This window comes from Marmota flaviventris, chromosome 7 (genome assembly GCF_047511675.1).
Source record: "Marmota flaviventris isolate mMarFla1 chromosome 7, mMarFla1.hap1, whole genome shotgun sequence".
In the NCBI taxonomy this organism is placed as follows: domain Eukaryota; kingdom Metazoa; phylum Chordata; class Mammalia; order Rodentia; family Sciuridae; genus Marmota; species Marmota flaviventris.
This window is the reverse complement of record NC_092504.1, coordinates 108,549,510-108,567,744: the sequence shown is the minus strand read 5'-3', so window position 1 is coordinate 108,567,744 and position 18,235 is coordinate 108,549,510. Positions and strand designations below refer to the sequence as shown.

Below are 18,235 nucleotides of genomic sequence, written 5' to 3'. Positions count from 1 at the left end.
ATAGGTATTAAGCCATTTAATCATGCTCTAATTTGGCTTGCTCAACATTTGGCAGCAATAACAATTCTCCCTATGTATCTCATTTTTCTCTTTTTAAGTAAACAAAAGAAAGTGCTAAAATTAAAAGAAAAAAAACTTCTAAAATCCATTTTGAAATATTTCATAAAAACAAATATGCTGATACAAACACTTTGAAAAATTATTTAAAATTATCCACCAAATATAAACATAATGCTGGTTCGATGACTTAACAATTTCACTCCAAGTGATATGAGGCCATATGTTCAACAAATGCATATTCAAGGATATCATAATAGCCCCAAACTGGAAGCAACTCAAATTTATTTTCAAGTGAAAAGGGATAAGAAATTGTAAATTTAGTATAATGAAGCACTGAGGAGTAATGAAAATAATACACTTCTGCTACTTTTGACACCATGAAAAAATACCTCAGCATTTAGGAAAACAAATAAATAAAGGCTAAACATGTTGGAATTCATTCTGTAGGACTTTATTTGTAAAAAGTGCAAAGGCAAAACAAATTTATGGTGAAAAAATCCAGATCAGTGGTGATATTCACAAAATGATATTGATCAAAATGATATTGATCAAAAGTTGAAAAAAATGAATTGTAGGAAATGTTTTGTGTTATAATCTGAGTGGTGGCAATGTATGTATATGTAGGCCATACATATATAAAATTTATTAAAATGTACTATGATAAGCTATGTACTTAACTACACCTAAGATAATTTAATTACCAATTAAAAATCCGCGTATTTCAATTTTTTTTTTCTATAACATACATACTGGGTACTAATAAAAATATTTTCAGGAATGGCATTCTCTACATGGCCAGCACATGGTTCAAATCTGTACTATAATTCTTAATATATAATGTGAATATTTTCTTTTTAGGAAAACAAAAACCCTTAAATATGAACTTCTATAAATGAACAATGCACTTATTGTATTTTATTATTTAAAAGTGTAAAATAATATTAAGACATATCTTTAACACAGTCAGTTTCAAGAGAAGGCATCACTCTAATATATGTAACAGTGATTAATTCTCAAGCTACTGGAGTGTATTTTCCCAAATTATGTTTCTCAGAATATAAGGAGGTATTCAAAAAATTTTATAGTCCATTCAGTTAGGAAATACTAGGTTAAGTTTAGAATTGCCCTCCGACTTCAATGTGCTCTTGTGCATTCAGGTTTCCACAGAAGTATCATAGGCAGTTTTCTCCCAATGACTTGACCATGAGTTTTTCACAAAAATAATGTTCTCAAGGGAAATGAATATAGATTTCTGGGAGGACAATAAAGAGGCTTTATTATGTCAATCAAATGGATAAATCCTAAGATCTCAAGGAAAAGTTTCCCAAAGAGAAGGATACCGGGCACAATACTGGGTATTTATCGCACATAAACTAATCCAATGTATGTTCCTAAAGGGATTGTTGTTTACTATGACGATGGTCTCAAACAGTGAGAGATAAAAGACATATTTTTAGAATACAAATATTTGTTTATATTATATATGCACATGTATATAAACACATATTTCATACACATATATGCATTTATTATAGACACACACACATATATACATATGTTTCTAAATTTCGAGTCTCTTCAAAACATAATTTTATGAAGGGCCTCCTTTTTCAAAGGATTTGTAGCAGCAGGAGGCCATCACACAGCATGACAGGGATGGGGGACATATTTCTGCATTTGAGGAGATCATCCTCCCGGGTACAGGCCCAGGCCCAGGTAGATTAACAAGGACCTCCCACGTCATCTCCTCCAGGTCCAATGTCTTTCCCTTCACCTAGCTGTCTTCCACCTTAGGCTCTACAGGGCTCAGTGGAAGAGGAGAAAGGGTTTGTGTAAAAACCTAGGGGTGATCCAGCTAACCTTAGCAACAGAAAACTCTACCCTGGAACTGGAGGCTCCTTCAGGAAGGAGAGGAGGCCCATAGGTTCTTTCTTTCTATGAGCTCCAATGAGCAGAGGGGCCTCTAATGGAGCATCTGGGAATTGTGCCCAGGTCTCCAGATGCCCAGTTGACAACTGGCCCAGAGGAGCCATGGCAGTGTCCCCAGCACAGGCCTCTGAGGAAACATGTGGAAAAATATTGCCAAGTAAAGGGTGGGTCAGGGACTCAGACCATCACCTTTGGACGGCAAAGGATTCTGAGGGGAGACAGGCCAGGATGAGTGTGCCCAGGATCCAGGCTTCAATGATAGAGTCATGGGAGAGAAGCAACATTTTCTTTCATGGAACCATTTAACAAGTTCCTGATACTAAAATATTCATCGGTGTATTTAGATTAACAGCCTGAACTCAATAGTCAGACTACCTGGGTTCAAATCCCAGCTGTGCCACTTTAATTTAACTTCTATGACCTTGGGGAGGTCACTTGACCTCTCTGTTTCTTATCTATAAGGAGGAGATGATAATATCATCTGCTTGATAGCACTAATGTGAGGATTAAATAAGGTTTTAGAACAACACCCACCCCTTGGTATCTCCATAAACATTTGAGTTATTATCACAAGGATCCTGTTGGGTTTTTTTTTTCTAATTTGTTATGTATAAAAGCAGAATGCAATTCAATTCATTTTACACATAAATACAGTTATCTTATATTAGACAAAGGTGTCAAAAACATATAGTGGAGAAAGGATAGCCTCTTCAACAAATGGTGCTGGGAAAACTGGAAATCCATATGCAACATAATGAAATTAAGCCCCTATCTCTCACCATGCAGAAAACTCAACTCAAAGTGGATCAAGGACCTAGGAATTAGACCAGAGACCCTGCACCTAATAGAAGAAAAAGTAGGCCCAAATCTCCATCATGTCAGATTAGGCCCCAACTTCCTTAATAAGATTCCTAGAGAACAAGAATTAAAACCAAGAATCAAGAAGTGGGATGGCAAGGGAAAATAAAATAAAAAAACAAGGGGGAGAAATGAATTACAGTAGATGGGGTAGAGAGAGAAGATGGGAGGGGAGGGGAGAGGAGGGGGAAGAGTAGAGGATAGGAAAGGCAACAGAACACAACAGACACTAGTATGGCAATATGTAAAAAAGTGGATGTGTAACCGATGTGATTCTGCAATCTGTATACGGGGTAAAAATGGGAGTTCATAACCCACTTGAATCAAATGTATGAAATATGATATGTCAAGAACTATGTAATGTTTTGAACAACTAATAATAAAAATTAAAAAAAAATAAATGGGATGGATTCAAGCTAAAAAGCTTCTTCTCTGCAAAAGAAACAATCAGTGAGGTGAATAGAAAGCCTACAGAATGAGAGCAAATTTTTGCCACACACATCAGAGAGAGCACTAATCTCTAGGATAAAGAACTCAAAAATATTAACACCATAAAAATAAGTAGCCAAATCAATTAATGGGCCAAGGACATGAACAGACACTTCTCAGAAGAAGATGTACAATCAATAAACAAATATGAAAAAGTTCATCATTTCTAGCAATTAGAGAAATGCAAATCAAAACTACTCTAGGATTTCATCTCATGCCAGTCAGAATGGCAATTACCAAGAATGGAAGTAACGATGAGTGTTGGCAAGGATGTGGGGGAAAAGGTACACTCATACAGTGCTGGTGGGACTGCAAATTGAAGTAGCCAATATGGAAAGCAGTATGGAGATTCCTTGGAAAACTGGAATAGAACCACCATTTGACCCAGCTATCTCACTCATCAGTTTACACCCAAAGGGCTTAAAAACAGCATACTACAGGAATGCAGCCATATCAATGTTTATAGCGGCACAATTCACAATAGCTAAATTGTGGAATCAACCTAGATGTCCTTTAGTAGATGAATGGATAAAGAAGATGTGAGATATATATATATATATATATATATACACACAATGGATATTATTCAGCATTGAAAGAGAATAACATCAAGGCACTTCCAGGTAAATTGATGGAGTTGGAGAATATGATACTAAATGAAGTAATCCAATCCCCAAAAAAACAAATGCTGAATGTTTTCTCTGATATAAGGATGTTAGTTCATTATGGGGATGGGGTGGAGCATGGGAGGATTAGATAAGCTTCATATAGGGCAAAGTGGAGGGAGGGGACATGAATATAGGAAAGATGATGGAATGAGATGGTCATCATTACTCTAAGTACATGTATGAAGACACAAATGGTGTGACTCTACTCAATGTGCCTTATTTTTTGAGAACACACTTTCTATGCAACTAAGAATTTTGAAGAAATCATTTCTATATAATACCTGAAAATTTAGTACAATTAATGTAAATAGGCTTGTGGTGAATATATTTATATATAAAATGCAAACATAAAGCACATGTGTGCAAATAATATGAAAGTGCTTTAAACAAATGTATTAGGAAAGTTATCCCTAATATGTGAAATGATTGCCTTTTCTTTGTGAAAAGACCAGAGGGGTTTTTTTTAAATTATTATTTGTTCTAATTATACATACATGACAACAGAATGCTTTTTAACACATTGTACACACAAATGGAGCACAACTTCTCATTCCTCTTCATTGTACATGATGCAGAGTCACACTGGTCCCACAATCATATATATATATATATATATATATATATATATATATATATATATATATATGGAAATAATGTCTATCTTTTTCCACCAACCTTCCCACTCCCCACCTCCTCACCTTCTCTCACTGCCGTCTGCCCAATCCAAAATTCTTCCATTCTTCCCTAGTCCCCCAAAACCATTATGGATCAGTATCCTTTTATCAGAGAAAACATTCAGCCTTTGTTTTTTGGAGATTGTCTTATTTTGCTTAAAGATCAGAGTTTTGTTTCCAAATTTATGCTACTTGATCTTAGCAAGTTGGCCACATGAAAATTAGGATATAAGTGTCTCATTAGTAAAATGTTAGTAACCTCATACAGATAAGTCATATTTCAATTTTAATTCTCATTGATGTTTTTGTGATATTAGTGTATGCAATTGTGCTTCCAAATATTTAATTTTCTCTCCAGGAATAGAGTTTCACAATCATCCTTAATTTTTGTTTTTTTTTTTTTTATTGCTGAGGATTGGGCCTCTCACATGCTAGGCAAGTTTTCTACCATTGAGTTATAACCCCAGTCACTTATTTTCAAATTTTAAAATATTGTTAGGAGATTTAAGAACATCCCTCCAATGATTTAATTTTACTTAAACACAGAAATATTTAATCAGAAAAAATTTTAATGAATCACTTATAGTCAGAAATGTACTTAAGAGCAATAAGAGCAGGGAATCAAGTAGATTTTCTGTTCAACTTCTGGTTGTTTTCCATGTTCAACATTGTTTCTTGGTCATAGACAAATGACCTTAAAGGTATGCACAGAATGGTATGGAAAATATTAATCTATAGCTCTGAATGAGATGTCTACTTTCCCTTTCCTTTTAAGTCAAAAAGCATGCTCATTAAAAGTCATGGAATAGCATATAAGGACAAGTAAAAGACAGCCTTAAATATTTTTTTTTTTTAATTTATCATTGCTTAAATAAGAAGAAATAATCTGACTTATAAAATTTATTCACATATAACTCATATATCCATAAATCCAAAATAAAATTTAGATAAATATAGAAATTATAAAAAGTTAATAATATTCAAATGATAAAATAGAATCAACAAATGAATGCTTTATTGTTGAAACTCTATTAGTATCTGTTTGTACTTAACAGTACTAATAGGAAGCTAGAACTTAGTATCAAATATATTCTACTGTCATATTCTTCAAAATGAAATAGTCACACATTTTTTAAAAGTTGGTAAAACTCTAAAATATTAGATAAAAAATAAGAGATATTTTGTCATTAAAATAGTTATATTTGTTTACTACTTCTTTGTCTATTTGGAGACTTAATCCTCTTGCAATGCTGTTTCTGTATTTCTGGTTTGTATATAATTAATTTTCTTGAGGAAATGAGTTACAGAGATGACATACTAGGGAAATACCATTTTAGATCTTAAATTAAGTGTAACTGATTATCTTTTATAGTTCAGCAATTGACTATACTGGAAGATAGAAATTCCTAAATTTTTTTAACAGTGAAGCACTAGTGAAATTAATTTGATATATAGAGAGATATGTGCAAATATATGTGCTTACGTATGTGTATGTTTACATGTTTATATTCATATATGAAACAATCTTCAATTGTATTTTAGTAAAATATTATATTGTTGTGTCATACATACTTAAGGTTTTTACAGTTTTAAATTGTGAGTATTAATATTGGCACACATTTATACTCATGTCCAGGTATAAACAAAATATCCAGGTGTAAAACAGCAAAAAAAAAAAAAAAAAAAAACACTGACAATATCAAATATAAATGAGGATGTATAATAACAGGAATTGTCATTTGTTGCAGGTGGGAATGCAAAAATCGGAAGACTGTTTAACAATTTCTTTCAAAACTCCTTGATATTTATCCAAGTGAGCTGAAAACATATACACAGAAAGAGCTATACATGGATGTTTATAGCATGTTTCTTTGTAATTGCCCAAACATGGAAGCAACTAAATGTCCTTCAGTACATGAATATATAAATAAACTGCATTACATTCAGAAAATGGACTATCAGGCCATGAAAACACACAGAGGAATCTTAAATACATATTATTATGTGAAAGAGGCTTATCTACAAAGGCTAAACACTATAGGATTCCAGCTATCTTGACATTCTTGTAAAAGCAAAACAACTAATAAGAGAAGTGGTTGCCTGAGTTTTTAAGTGATAGAAATGATCAGAGCACAGATTTTCAGGACAGTGAAATTAACTCTGTGATATTATAATGGCAGATTAATGTCATCATATATTTATCTAACATGATATAGTGTAAAACATAAAAGTAAACCCTATTGCATACTTTGGACTTTGGGCAATAATAATGTATCAATTTAGGTTCACTGGTTATAGAAAAAAAGTACCATTGTGGTACAGGATATTAATTATGAAGTGTCTTTGTATATGGGAACTCTTTTTACACTCTTTGAACAGTTGTAAACTTTGAAATCTGTTTTTAATAAATAAAAAAAGAGAAAAGAGGGCCCCAACTCAGAAGAAAACATCACTTCCAGGATTTCTGGTAGAAGCAAACTTCATACTGTGTGTAGAAAATAGACATTTATTGTTGAATGTTTCCACCAACTGGTTGTATAATGATTGACAGATATATCTTTGAATATATTTTTATTTCTTTGGGTTTTTAAAATTAATTAATTCATTTATTTTATAATAGAACACATTTTGACATATAATACACAAATGAAGCACAATTTTTCATTCCTTTGACTGTACATGGCTCAGAGTCACTCCAGTAGTGTAATCATACATGTATATGGGGTAATAATGTCTATCTGTTTCTTCATTTCTTTGAAGGGGACCCTGGTGGCTAGTTAAACTTCTTAAACTAAGTTTTTCTTGTGCTTATTATAGCAAATATAATTAGTTACTCTCTACATATTTTCCTAGAGGACTATGTCCTCTAATACAAATTTTGCACTGGCTCTCCCTGGACAGTCTTCTTGTTAGATATGTAAGTAAGTATTTGAATTGTGTTTGTAATCAATTTTTGAGATGTTTGCTTCACCAATAGTCATAGTGCAAATTAAGTTGTGTATTTAAGTAGAATTCAGTTTGATGTTTTGTTCAACATTCTGTGTATAGTAGGTATATAATAAATAGTTGCTGAATGTATATTTTTGTTGATAAAAACTGTACCTTTGTCAATTTGAGTACAGATTGTAGAAAACAAATAACTCTTATGCAAGAAAGAAAACCTGCTTCTAATTTCAGCTGAACAGCACCTGGCTGTGTAACATTTAGCAAAAATCTTTACTTTTAGGTCCTCAGTCTTCTCATTGTAACTTGTGTGTGTGTGTGTGTGTGTGTGTGTGTGTGTGTGTGTGTATTAAATGGACTGAATATTTTATATTATCTTGTAGATCTAAAAACCTTCACTCAGCCTATCTGCAAGAAATATGTCAGTGAATAATAGTGTCTAAAAATAATACCACCCTTTGTTATTGTGGTTTATATATCACAGGGATTTAATCACTAAACATGTTGAATGTCAAGCTCATGAATCAGGATATTTCCTTTCATTTGTAACTCAGAGCATTGCTAATTGAATTCATGATAGAATTTTTAATAATTTAAGATGTGCAAAACAACTTATAATTAATTTACACATTGAAGTAGTAACTGAATATAGCAGCTTGCCAATATGTTAATTTTAAAGATTAGATAAATGTATCTTTCTCACTTGTTCTTAACTCATAACCTTTTTATTTTTACAAGTACATGTTTAGAGTATTGACGCTGAAACCTATTACAAACAACAACACCTCTATTTTATTTTTTAAATAGGAGTCACGAAAATGTACTTAATCTATGTAGATCTAGGTTAATTAATAGTTTTTTTTCTTAAAAAAACAATATGCACATGTTCTTTTCTACAAAAAGTGTGGGTACTGACAAATAGATTTAATGATAAGAAGGCTTAAAAGTTAACCAGAGAGAAATGAATGGTAATTACAACCTAGTATTTGGGTGCTGATTTATCAGAAAAGGCATCAATGATTGTTTATGGAAATAGAGGAAAAGCCATATATTTTGTAACTACAAAGATTGTGTGTGTTTGTGTGTGTGTGTGTGTGTGTGAGAGAGAGAGAGAGAGAGAGAGAGAGAGAGAGAGAGAGAAATGGGGTAAGAGAAAGCACTATACCTCATCTCACCAGAAAATCCATATTTTAGTGGTATTGCAATGTTCTGGAATCTGAGAAGCTTGGCTCTAATGTACTATATAAATTTGACTTTATTTAAATACTTTGGTACATTTGTGTTGAAATATTATAAATAGAGTGATAAATTATCATATTTTTAGCATTTTAAAACTAAAATTGTTCAAAGGAAAGCAACTCTAATTTTTTAAAATTAGGACTACTTTTAAAGCTTTAAGCAAAAATTTTTAATGTAGGGTCACAGAGATTATAAAGGAGCATCCTTTTTTTAATCCATGTATAGAACTGTCATAAGACTACTGCAGTGAATTTTAATTATCAAAGGGACTAAAAGACAATTTTCTCCAGTAGGTTCTTACCCTGAATATGTTAGAACCCAGGTATATTCCTTATTTACTTGTTTTATTTAAGCAAAATGCCAGTTTTCTCCTGAATGAGTAAATACAGCTTGGTTTGAAAGAATAAATATATAAACAAGAAACCTAAAAGTCAATAAAACTTTTTATTTTTAAAAAAGAACAAAGTTACCATGTCAAAAAGGTAGTATGAAGAATGAAACTATAACCATGTACTTAGTGTTAAAATCAACTTTCCCCCCACACAGCGTTTAGTTTGGAACTCAGATTTACCTAGTGGCAGTTCTGACTTCTTTTGCTACAGATGATACTCTCAGTATGTACTGGAAGATAATTCAACCATGGGTTTCTGGTGTTTATGCATATCTGATAAGCAGAGACACTAATGTTTGCTCTAGACTACCAGTTCAAGAATTTGTATATAACAAATAGTATTGGAACATTGAGAAAATGCTTCTCTCTGAAGCAAAATGCAAGTGGGTGTATGTCTTTTTATTTTTTAACCATTATCTCATTTTTTAAAAAAATTAATTTGTTATGTATGACAACGTAATGCATTATAATTCATATTATACATATAGAGCAATTTTTTTCATATCTCTGGTTGTATACTGTGTATATATTCTTATATTACCAAGATTGTATACTTATTTAGGGCAAAGGACAAGAATGAATACTGTCCAGTATAATAGAGATAATGTCTCTCTTTTTGAGAGGACAGATATGGGCTTATGGCCCAAACAATAGATGTAGTGTTCTTCAACTTATGCATCTTCTTGTTTAATATATGAGGGTGCATGCTGGAAAAATGACTCTCTTTACATTATCCCCTGAAAACTGGGCACAGATGATTGGCTCAAATATTGAACTCTGCCATTGTTGTGAACAATATAATATCCTTTGTCTCTGAACCAGCAGTATTGTATCTTCTGTCACTGTCCGGTTGACATGTATCAGGGGAATTTATTAGCTACAAAGAGGATAAAATCTCAGACCCACAAATTCTTGCCAAAGTTATTCACTAGTATATCTTTTCCTATCCTACCAGTGTTTGGAAGACAGAGAAAGTAGAGGAGCTCAGAAAAAAAAGGTCCTTTGTCAACAGAGTTCTCATTACAATAGTTCTTTTCAGGCTTTTAGCATAAGAATTACAGCATTAAGAAAACATCTTGCCTATCAAGTAAAGTTCAAGTAAAGGCCATTTTTAGTCAAGAAAGAGTTTCTCTTTTTAATGTTGTTGTTGTTGTTTTCAGTTTTACTTAAGTATAATTGACAACAATTGTATGCATTTAAGTTGTAGGACTTGATGTTTTGATATCCATATACATAGTGAAAATATCATCACCATCAATCCAGTTAAAATGTACATCACATATTTATCATTTCTTTTTCTGTGTGTCTAACCCCTTAAAAATTTAAACACACACTATTGTATTGTTAATTGTAGTCATCATGCTGTGCATTAGATATGCAGAGTGATTTGTCTTGTGTATTTGAGACTTTTGCACTCATCTGCCTTTTGTTTATTATGTAGACCTCTTGAGTGACTAAGAGAACATTTTTGCAAAAATTCATGAGATTTCTTAGATTACTTCTCGTTTATAAAGAATATGGAATTATTATCTGTACTTTGATTTTATTTGTCACAGACTCAGATTTTTAAATTGTTTTTTAATACTTGTTATACAATCAAAAGTATGAGTACTGGGATTTTAATTATTAAAAAATTTAAAAACATTCTTATTTTCAAAAGCAATTTAGTTGTTTAGAATAAAGAATGAACCTATCAATATAGATTAGTTGGAATATTCCTTAACGTTTAATTTATTAAATTTTTTAACTATTACTTTTATTTTAAAAAAATATTTATTCTTTTTTTAATTTTAAGTGGACACAATATCTTTATTTTACATTTATGTGATGCTGAGGATCGAACTCAGTGCCTCAAGCATGCTTGAGGAGCACTCCACCACTGAGCCACAACCTTAGCCCCTAACTATTACTTTTAACTCCTATCAATCTCTATAGTTTCACTCTCAGATGGTGGTCCAAATTGCTTCCTGACCTCAGCAAAATGCATTAGCATTTTAAAGGCCCTTCCCTGGAACACACTACAAGCAGTCAGCTATTTCAAAAAGGATATGACAACTTTTTCTCAGGAAATAATGTTCCTTTGTTTCCCTGAAAGTGCATAGCCTCTGAGCAGTGAGAGTTTGATGTTTCCTTTAATGTCTGTCTCTTTCCCTAGAGTTCTCTCCTACTATTCTTCACTAAGCCATATCTACCACTCTTTGACTACCAAAAGTAAAAGAAAAAAAAATCATATCCCACAAATCATTTTTTTTGTGGTAGACTGTACCACTGTGAAAAGCAATGCTTTCTGGAGTTACTGAACTATGCATAATCTTTGCCCCATTTACACAGTAACTACCCTCACTGGCAGACATTTTGATTTATGAAGTAAAAGAATCATAAATCAATTTACATGTGCAGGAGAGCTCTACACTATAAAGTTGGACACAATGTTCTCTGGGCAAATAGACATAGAAGAATTTAAAAGACTTTAAGTGGTTCCATTGGGTATATTCAAAGAACATTCCTTCTGCCCTCATAAGATCTTCCCCCAAGCCTGACTTTGATAAGTCTTCATCAGCAAACAATGTAGCAGTGTGATTGGTGCTGTAGGTAAGAAAAGAGTTGTAAGATAAGGTACTGATCCTGAGAGGATGTACCGTCAACCAATTAGGGTGCATGTTGGCAAGCTGAAATATTAGTGCCTACATGCTGCAGTACTATAAATACAACAGGGAGTTAAAATGTGTTGGGAAATTACAACCAGGCAAGAAATGAAAAGAAAAAAGAAAGAAGAGAGAAGTAAAGGTAAGAAAAGCCTAACAAAGTAAATGAAATGGGGAACAAAAAAATGTACATAAAAACAACAACAACACAAGAATTGTGGTGATATTGGCTTAAATACTAGTGCTATATTTACTTGTGAAGATAAACTGGGGATATTTTAAGATAACTATAAGGTCCTTGCTTAGCATCTGGATGGCCATCTTAAGTGACAACTACCATTTTAAGGAAAAAGTTTCGCTTTCCCACACAAGGGTGTTTCTGAGAAAGGCTCACCACTCTCTCATACCAACCCAACCCCTAACACCTGCATTAGGACCTGCCAGGCTCTGATTTCTGAGCCTGCTCCCATAAAAGTCCCAGAACCCAAGCTTTGTTTTGCCTCTCTTTGCTATAAGGAGATGGACTTTATTTGTCAGCTCTGACAAATAAACTCTTGTGTGTATCTCTGTCTGGTCTCTGTCTTTCATTTCTCGCTTACCTGTCTCTCATTCCTCGCTTTACCTTCAATTACAATTCCCAAATCTCAATAATTTAAAATAGCAAGGTTTTTTTTCCTTCGTTTCTTATTGTAGATCAACCTCTAGTTGACAGTATGTTTTTGTTCATTATAGTCATTTAGACATTTTGAATGTTTTAGCAACCACCACCTTGAACAGATGCTGTTTGTCAGATTAAAGAAAAAATAGTTGCAAAATATTTTAAAATTATTGTCAAATATTCATCCCAATGCATTTCATGGCTCCTGGGCTTTCAACTGCTTGGCCATGACTATATGCATGGTCCCATCCAAACACTAAGTGACTAAGACATGTAATCCTACTTTATCACCATTTAGCCAGAATGTGGTGGGGGGGATAAAAAAACAAGAAATATTTGGCACACAGGTCCTATAGACAATACTCATTTTGTAATCTACATTAAATTATTTACATTCTCCATGTTTTGAAATAATAGTGCCTTGCTTTCTAGTTACATGATTTTTAACACCCATGAACTCTTGTTCTCCAATCTATAAAATTCAGATAAAACCTTTTTCCCTATGAAAAAATCAATATAACTAAAGGACCTAATGTGTATAATAAAGCTAGTAGTGCCTGGTGACGCAGTTAAGTCTAGTTAAATATCAACTACTCTGACTACATCAATTCTAGAGATAGATCAAATTTGGGAAGATTTTGGGAATCTTTCTCCCAAATGCACAGGGCAGTAAGAATTACTACACCTTACTCAACAGCCAGGTCCCTGGTAACAAGTCAGTAAATAAGGTGGTCACTAGAGTTTCCTAATGAGATCTCACAGGAAAATTGGTCTGATAAAGGGCTATAGCAACCAATAAGAGAAGATATTTATTTCAGAAATGAATATGAGAGCAGTTTAGCTTGCTCATGAAGGGGTAAAAGAAACACAATCTGTAAGAACATAAGATAATTCTTCTTGAGACAATTGTCATACAGCTTTACTATCATCATCTTTATGTTTTCTGGTCTTTCGCCCCCCCACCTCTGACCTATGTTTGCTGTTACCTGCCTCTTCCTTATCTCAGTGGTTCCAGCTATTGACCTCTCTTGTCCTTGGAAAGTTACTTTACCTCCCTGAGTTTTAATGATGTCATTTGAATAAACTGGAATAGTATTTCCTGCATCCCAGAAATATTATTCAAGATTAAATTAAAATAATTAATGTATGTGAAAACACCTTGCACTCTATAAGTATGCAATGTTTAAATTAATATAATAATAAGAAAAGGAATCACGTTGGGGATTTGGAATCATGATTGCATCTTATAAGTCTAGAGTGCTAATGAATTACCTCATATCATGTTCTATAAATGATGTTGGATAAACATATTGGGTAAAACACATGTGTTTTAATTCCCCCAGACATATATCTATGGATAATAATTAAGATCTCTATAATTAATATGACAGATTCATGTGTTAATCATTTGTCTAGCAAGATATAGACAAATAAATTTTAATCACATTTTTGTGTACATATAATTGTAAATGATGTAAATATATATGCATATATTTACATTTAAATCTGCAGTATTTCAATGTAATCTGACAAATAAGTCCCACATTTCATTCTACTCTCAAAATAGAATTTATTATATAAGTGGCACATAAATATCTTGTGGAAATTAGTTCTATATATATACTTTTTCAGATTCAAGTACTGACACTTTTAGCAAAATATGTGGAAAATGACTAATCAGACTTAAAGTTTTAGCTGTGTCTACTATTTATTTTATGCTTTTCTAGTTAATAACTAAATTTAAAATTAAAGAAATTTAAGCTAAATGGAAAATCTCTTTATGTATTCTCTCAATCTTACAAAATTATAGATATTTGTATCTGTTGCAATTAAAATAAAACTGTACAAAATTTAAAGGTTGAAGGAAATTAATTTATACAAAACTATTAAAATCATTGATTTTTAGAATTTCAAGTAAGACTCTATTTATTTTATTCTGATGCATATTAGAAAAGGAGAAGTTATTAATTCCATCAATACAAATATGAATATGTAATAAATATATAATCTTATTCTTAACTAGCATTATGCTAGTTATCAGAGTTAGTTATTTCACATTTATTCACTGTGACAAAATACCTGAGAAAATAACTTAAAGGAAGAAAGATTTATTTTGGCTCACAGTTTCAAAGGTTTTATTCCATAGACCACTGCTTTAGGTCCATGATAACGTAGAAAATTATAACAGGGAGCATATGGCATGAAAGCCAGAAAATAGAGAGAGAAAGCAAAGGTCAAGGACAAGATATGCACTTAAAGAACATGCCTCCAGTACTAGGGCTGCAGCTCAGTGGTAGAGCGCTTGCCTAGCACATATGAGGCACTGGGTTTGAGCCTAAGTACCATATAAAAATAAATGAATAAATAAAGGTATTGTGCAAAAAAAAAAAAATCTTTAAAAAATAAATAAAAGAACATGGCTCCAATGATCTTATTCTTTCAACTAGATCCCACTGCCTGAAGTTTCCATCATTTTGCAATAGCTGCACTGAGACCAATCATTCAATACATAATCTTTGGGGGGACATTTCAGATCCAGACCATAGCAGCATCCCACAAACTAAAAATAATTAAAATGTATGTGTTGCAAATGGTGATAAACTTTCTGAATGTAAATGAATCATAAATGTGAGATAGGGAATATTTATGACTGTCTATTTTCAGTCATGGTTGGAGAAAGCCTCACTGATAAAGTGACCTAAGACTAACGGGAATGGGAATGCAGTGGTAAAACAATCACTGGGAAGTCCCAGACTCCTTATAGTGATTGACACAAGCAAAAATAAAGGTTATAGTGTAATCTTCAAAGTCCCTGAAAAGAAAAGGTAGTTCTAGCAGAGCAAGAAGGTATGTTGATGATGAATGGAAGGAATCTGGTAGGGATTACAGGGACTTGTACATCTCAGGGATCCTCTTTACCCCAGTTGAATATCCAATTTCTGTTTGACTTTCTCTTTCTTTCTCTCTCTCTTTCCCGCACACATAAACACACACATACACCACACACACACACACACACACACACACACACAGACATGTTGCCTTTTATAGCTTAATCTCACTTCTATCCAAAGTTCTTTGAAAGTAAGATATTAACATGACAATTTCTGCCTCTTGTGCTTTTAACTTTCAACCATTGTATATTTTTAAATACTGTTTAGAAATAAAGACACACAGATTGAAAAACACTGAAAGGTAACTTAGATCATTTTTGGTGGGTATCAGTGCTTCTCAAATAAGTTTAATTCAGTGTGCTGTTTCTTTTTTAAAAATATTTGTGAGTTTATATAGCACAGCATGTTGATATTTTTACATGTAAATTTAACTTAAAATAATTTGTTTATAAATGTATAAATTTTACAGATGCATAAAAACCTGTGGTATTATGTCGTAGAGAAACAATCAGAAAAGTGTAGTTATACATACTACCTCTCCTTTTTCTGTCAATAATTTAATTCAATAGTATTTAATATGCTCAAGATACCAGGAACAAAAAGATGAAAGAGGTTTAATTCCTAACCTCAAGAGACAAAACTTAGGATGGACAAACAGCACAGAATAAATATTTATTCAGTGATTATGTAATAGTGTCAGCCAAACTGTTGTATCAGTAATGTGTTCTGGAAGCTTTCAGAAAGCGGTAATTTTGTTTTAAAATTTGGATGAAGATAAATCTAATTAAAAGTTCATGAGGTAGGGGATAGCATGGATAATTAAAAACAGTAGAATATAGCCAATTATCTATCCACACTAGAGACTAAGATGTATTTACTTTCACATAAATGGTCACAATAATTTGTGATACTGAATTATATTTTTACATTTTATTTATTTCTATGGTCATCAAATCTATCCTTCATGGTATAGTCAATTTGTATATCTAATAGAGTGTGCATTCCGAAAATCTCTTAGTCTAAGATTTTTAATGTCTTGTCTACAAAACAAAAATTGGTATGTTTTATCTTTTACAGATTGTTTTGAAGATTAATTAAAATAATATATTTAGGAGCCTAACTTGGTGTTTGGAACATAACAATCACTGTAGAAGCCATATTAACAAAACATTTTGATAATTATGAAAAAATTACAACAAATTGTACACAACATAAAATGCTAATATCATGTATTGAGTATAAGGAAGAAAATCTATATTTGTTTCTTTCAAAAGTCTCATATAAAGACAATAGCATAACAAATTTTTCACAAATAGAAAAAATTTCTCCCATAATTAGCATGACATTTCTTGATCTTTTCTACTTTCTGTGAAAACTAAACAAGTATATATAAACTTTTCTTTGAGTTAATAAAGAAATCCCTTTAGTCTGTTATTTGCAGTATCATGGGCAATTATTAAAACAAAATTAGTATTTTGGCTGGGCATGGTGGCACATGCCTATAATCCTAGAGGCTCTGGAGACTGAGGCAAGAGGATCATGAGTTTAAAGCCAGCCTCAGCAACTTAGTGAGATGCTAAGCAACTCAGTGAGACCCTGTCTCTAAATAAAATACAAAAATGGGCTGTGACTGTGGCCCAGCGGTTAAGTGCCCCTGAGTTAAATCTTCAGTACCAGAAAAAAAAAGCTGTTTTTTATTTTATTGTATTTATATAATTTATAGTATACCTAAATATAGTTTTTTTCAGTGTTGAAAATGTATCACATAAAGCAGTATTTGTCCATAGAATACTTTTAACTTTAATTTTAAATTTAACAAATTAATATTGTGATTTTTAATTAAATTAAAATATCTAATATTTTCTATGAATGCTAAAATTTTGCCAACCTATATTTCTGAAGGTGGTTTACACATCATATTTTATCTTTTTGGTAAATTCTAGACCATAACACTATTTTTTTTATTCTAAAATGTCTTAAACTTAAAATTGTTATTAAAAGAATAAAAATATTATCTGGTTGTTTAGGTGTTAACACATTTACTTATTTTTATTAATTCATTGCTATTACTTCATAAAAATTTCAATAATATATTTTAAAGGGCCTATTTCTAGTCTTCATTAAGAAGTATTTAATTCCCCAATGATAAATTTCTAACTTTACTTCAATTTTCTGTTTTTAAGTGGTGTTTTTTTTTTTTATTAAAATGGAAATTACTGAAAGCATATCCTGAAATAAATGGTCCTAAATGAAAATTAAACATAACAACTAATAGCTTAGCTCATAATTGGTAAGCACAATGAGTAGATTCAGAATGTTGACAGTACCTTATGTCGCAATCTTATTAAAGGTTGGTAGGATTTAAGGCCATATCCTGCTTCTTTTGTTGGTCTTCCTTCTGACTCCAGAAAAATGCACCAAAGAACAAAAACAGCTGACCAGTGCTTAAACATCCTTATTGACTTTCACCTGTCAAAATTAGAATTGCAATAATCAGAGAAAATTTATTATATAGTGAAGAAGTATATTAAGAAATATTCAGTATAATGTAGAAATCTCCATAGATCTAATCAAAACTTTCTGGAAGTTACCAGTTGAATTCATAATAGACAAGCATCTCTATAAGGTTATATCTTTGATAACAACAAGTGCTGTTTATTTTTTCACTCAGCCTTACAGAACATGAAATAAGAAGAAATACAGTACCTAATAAAAATCCACTGAAAAAGTTAATAAACGGTTGAAAGAAAAGGGAAAAGATATTAAGCTATGATTAATTTTCCAAGT

General features: G+C 32.0%; 1 protein-coding gene across 3 annotated transcripts in view; it reads right to left on the bottom strand.

Annotated features, from left to right (window-relative positions):
* The window catches only part of Fstl5 (follistatin like 5), a 721,807-nt gene extending 703,906 nt beyond the window's left edge, over positions 1-17,901 (bottom strand). For all 3 annotated transcript variants that reach the window (XM_071614852.1, XM_027926695.3, XM_071614853.1), the window contains exon 1: positions 17,776-17,901. In XM_071614852.1, coding sequence (XP_071470953.1) covers positions 17,776-17,901 — 126 coding nt within the window. The remainder of the gene's footprint in view (positions 1-17,775) is intronic.
* Between the last annotated feature and the right edge of the window lie 334 nt (positions 17,902-18,235).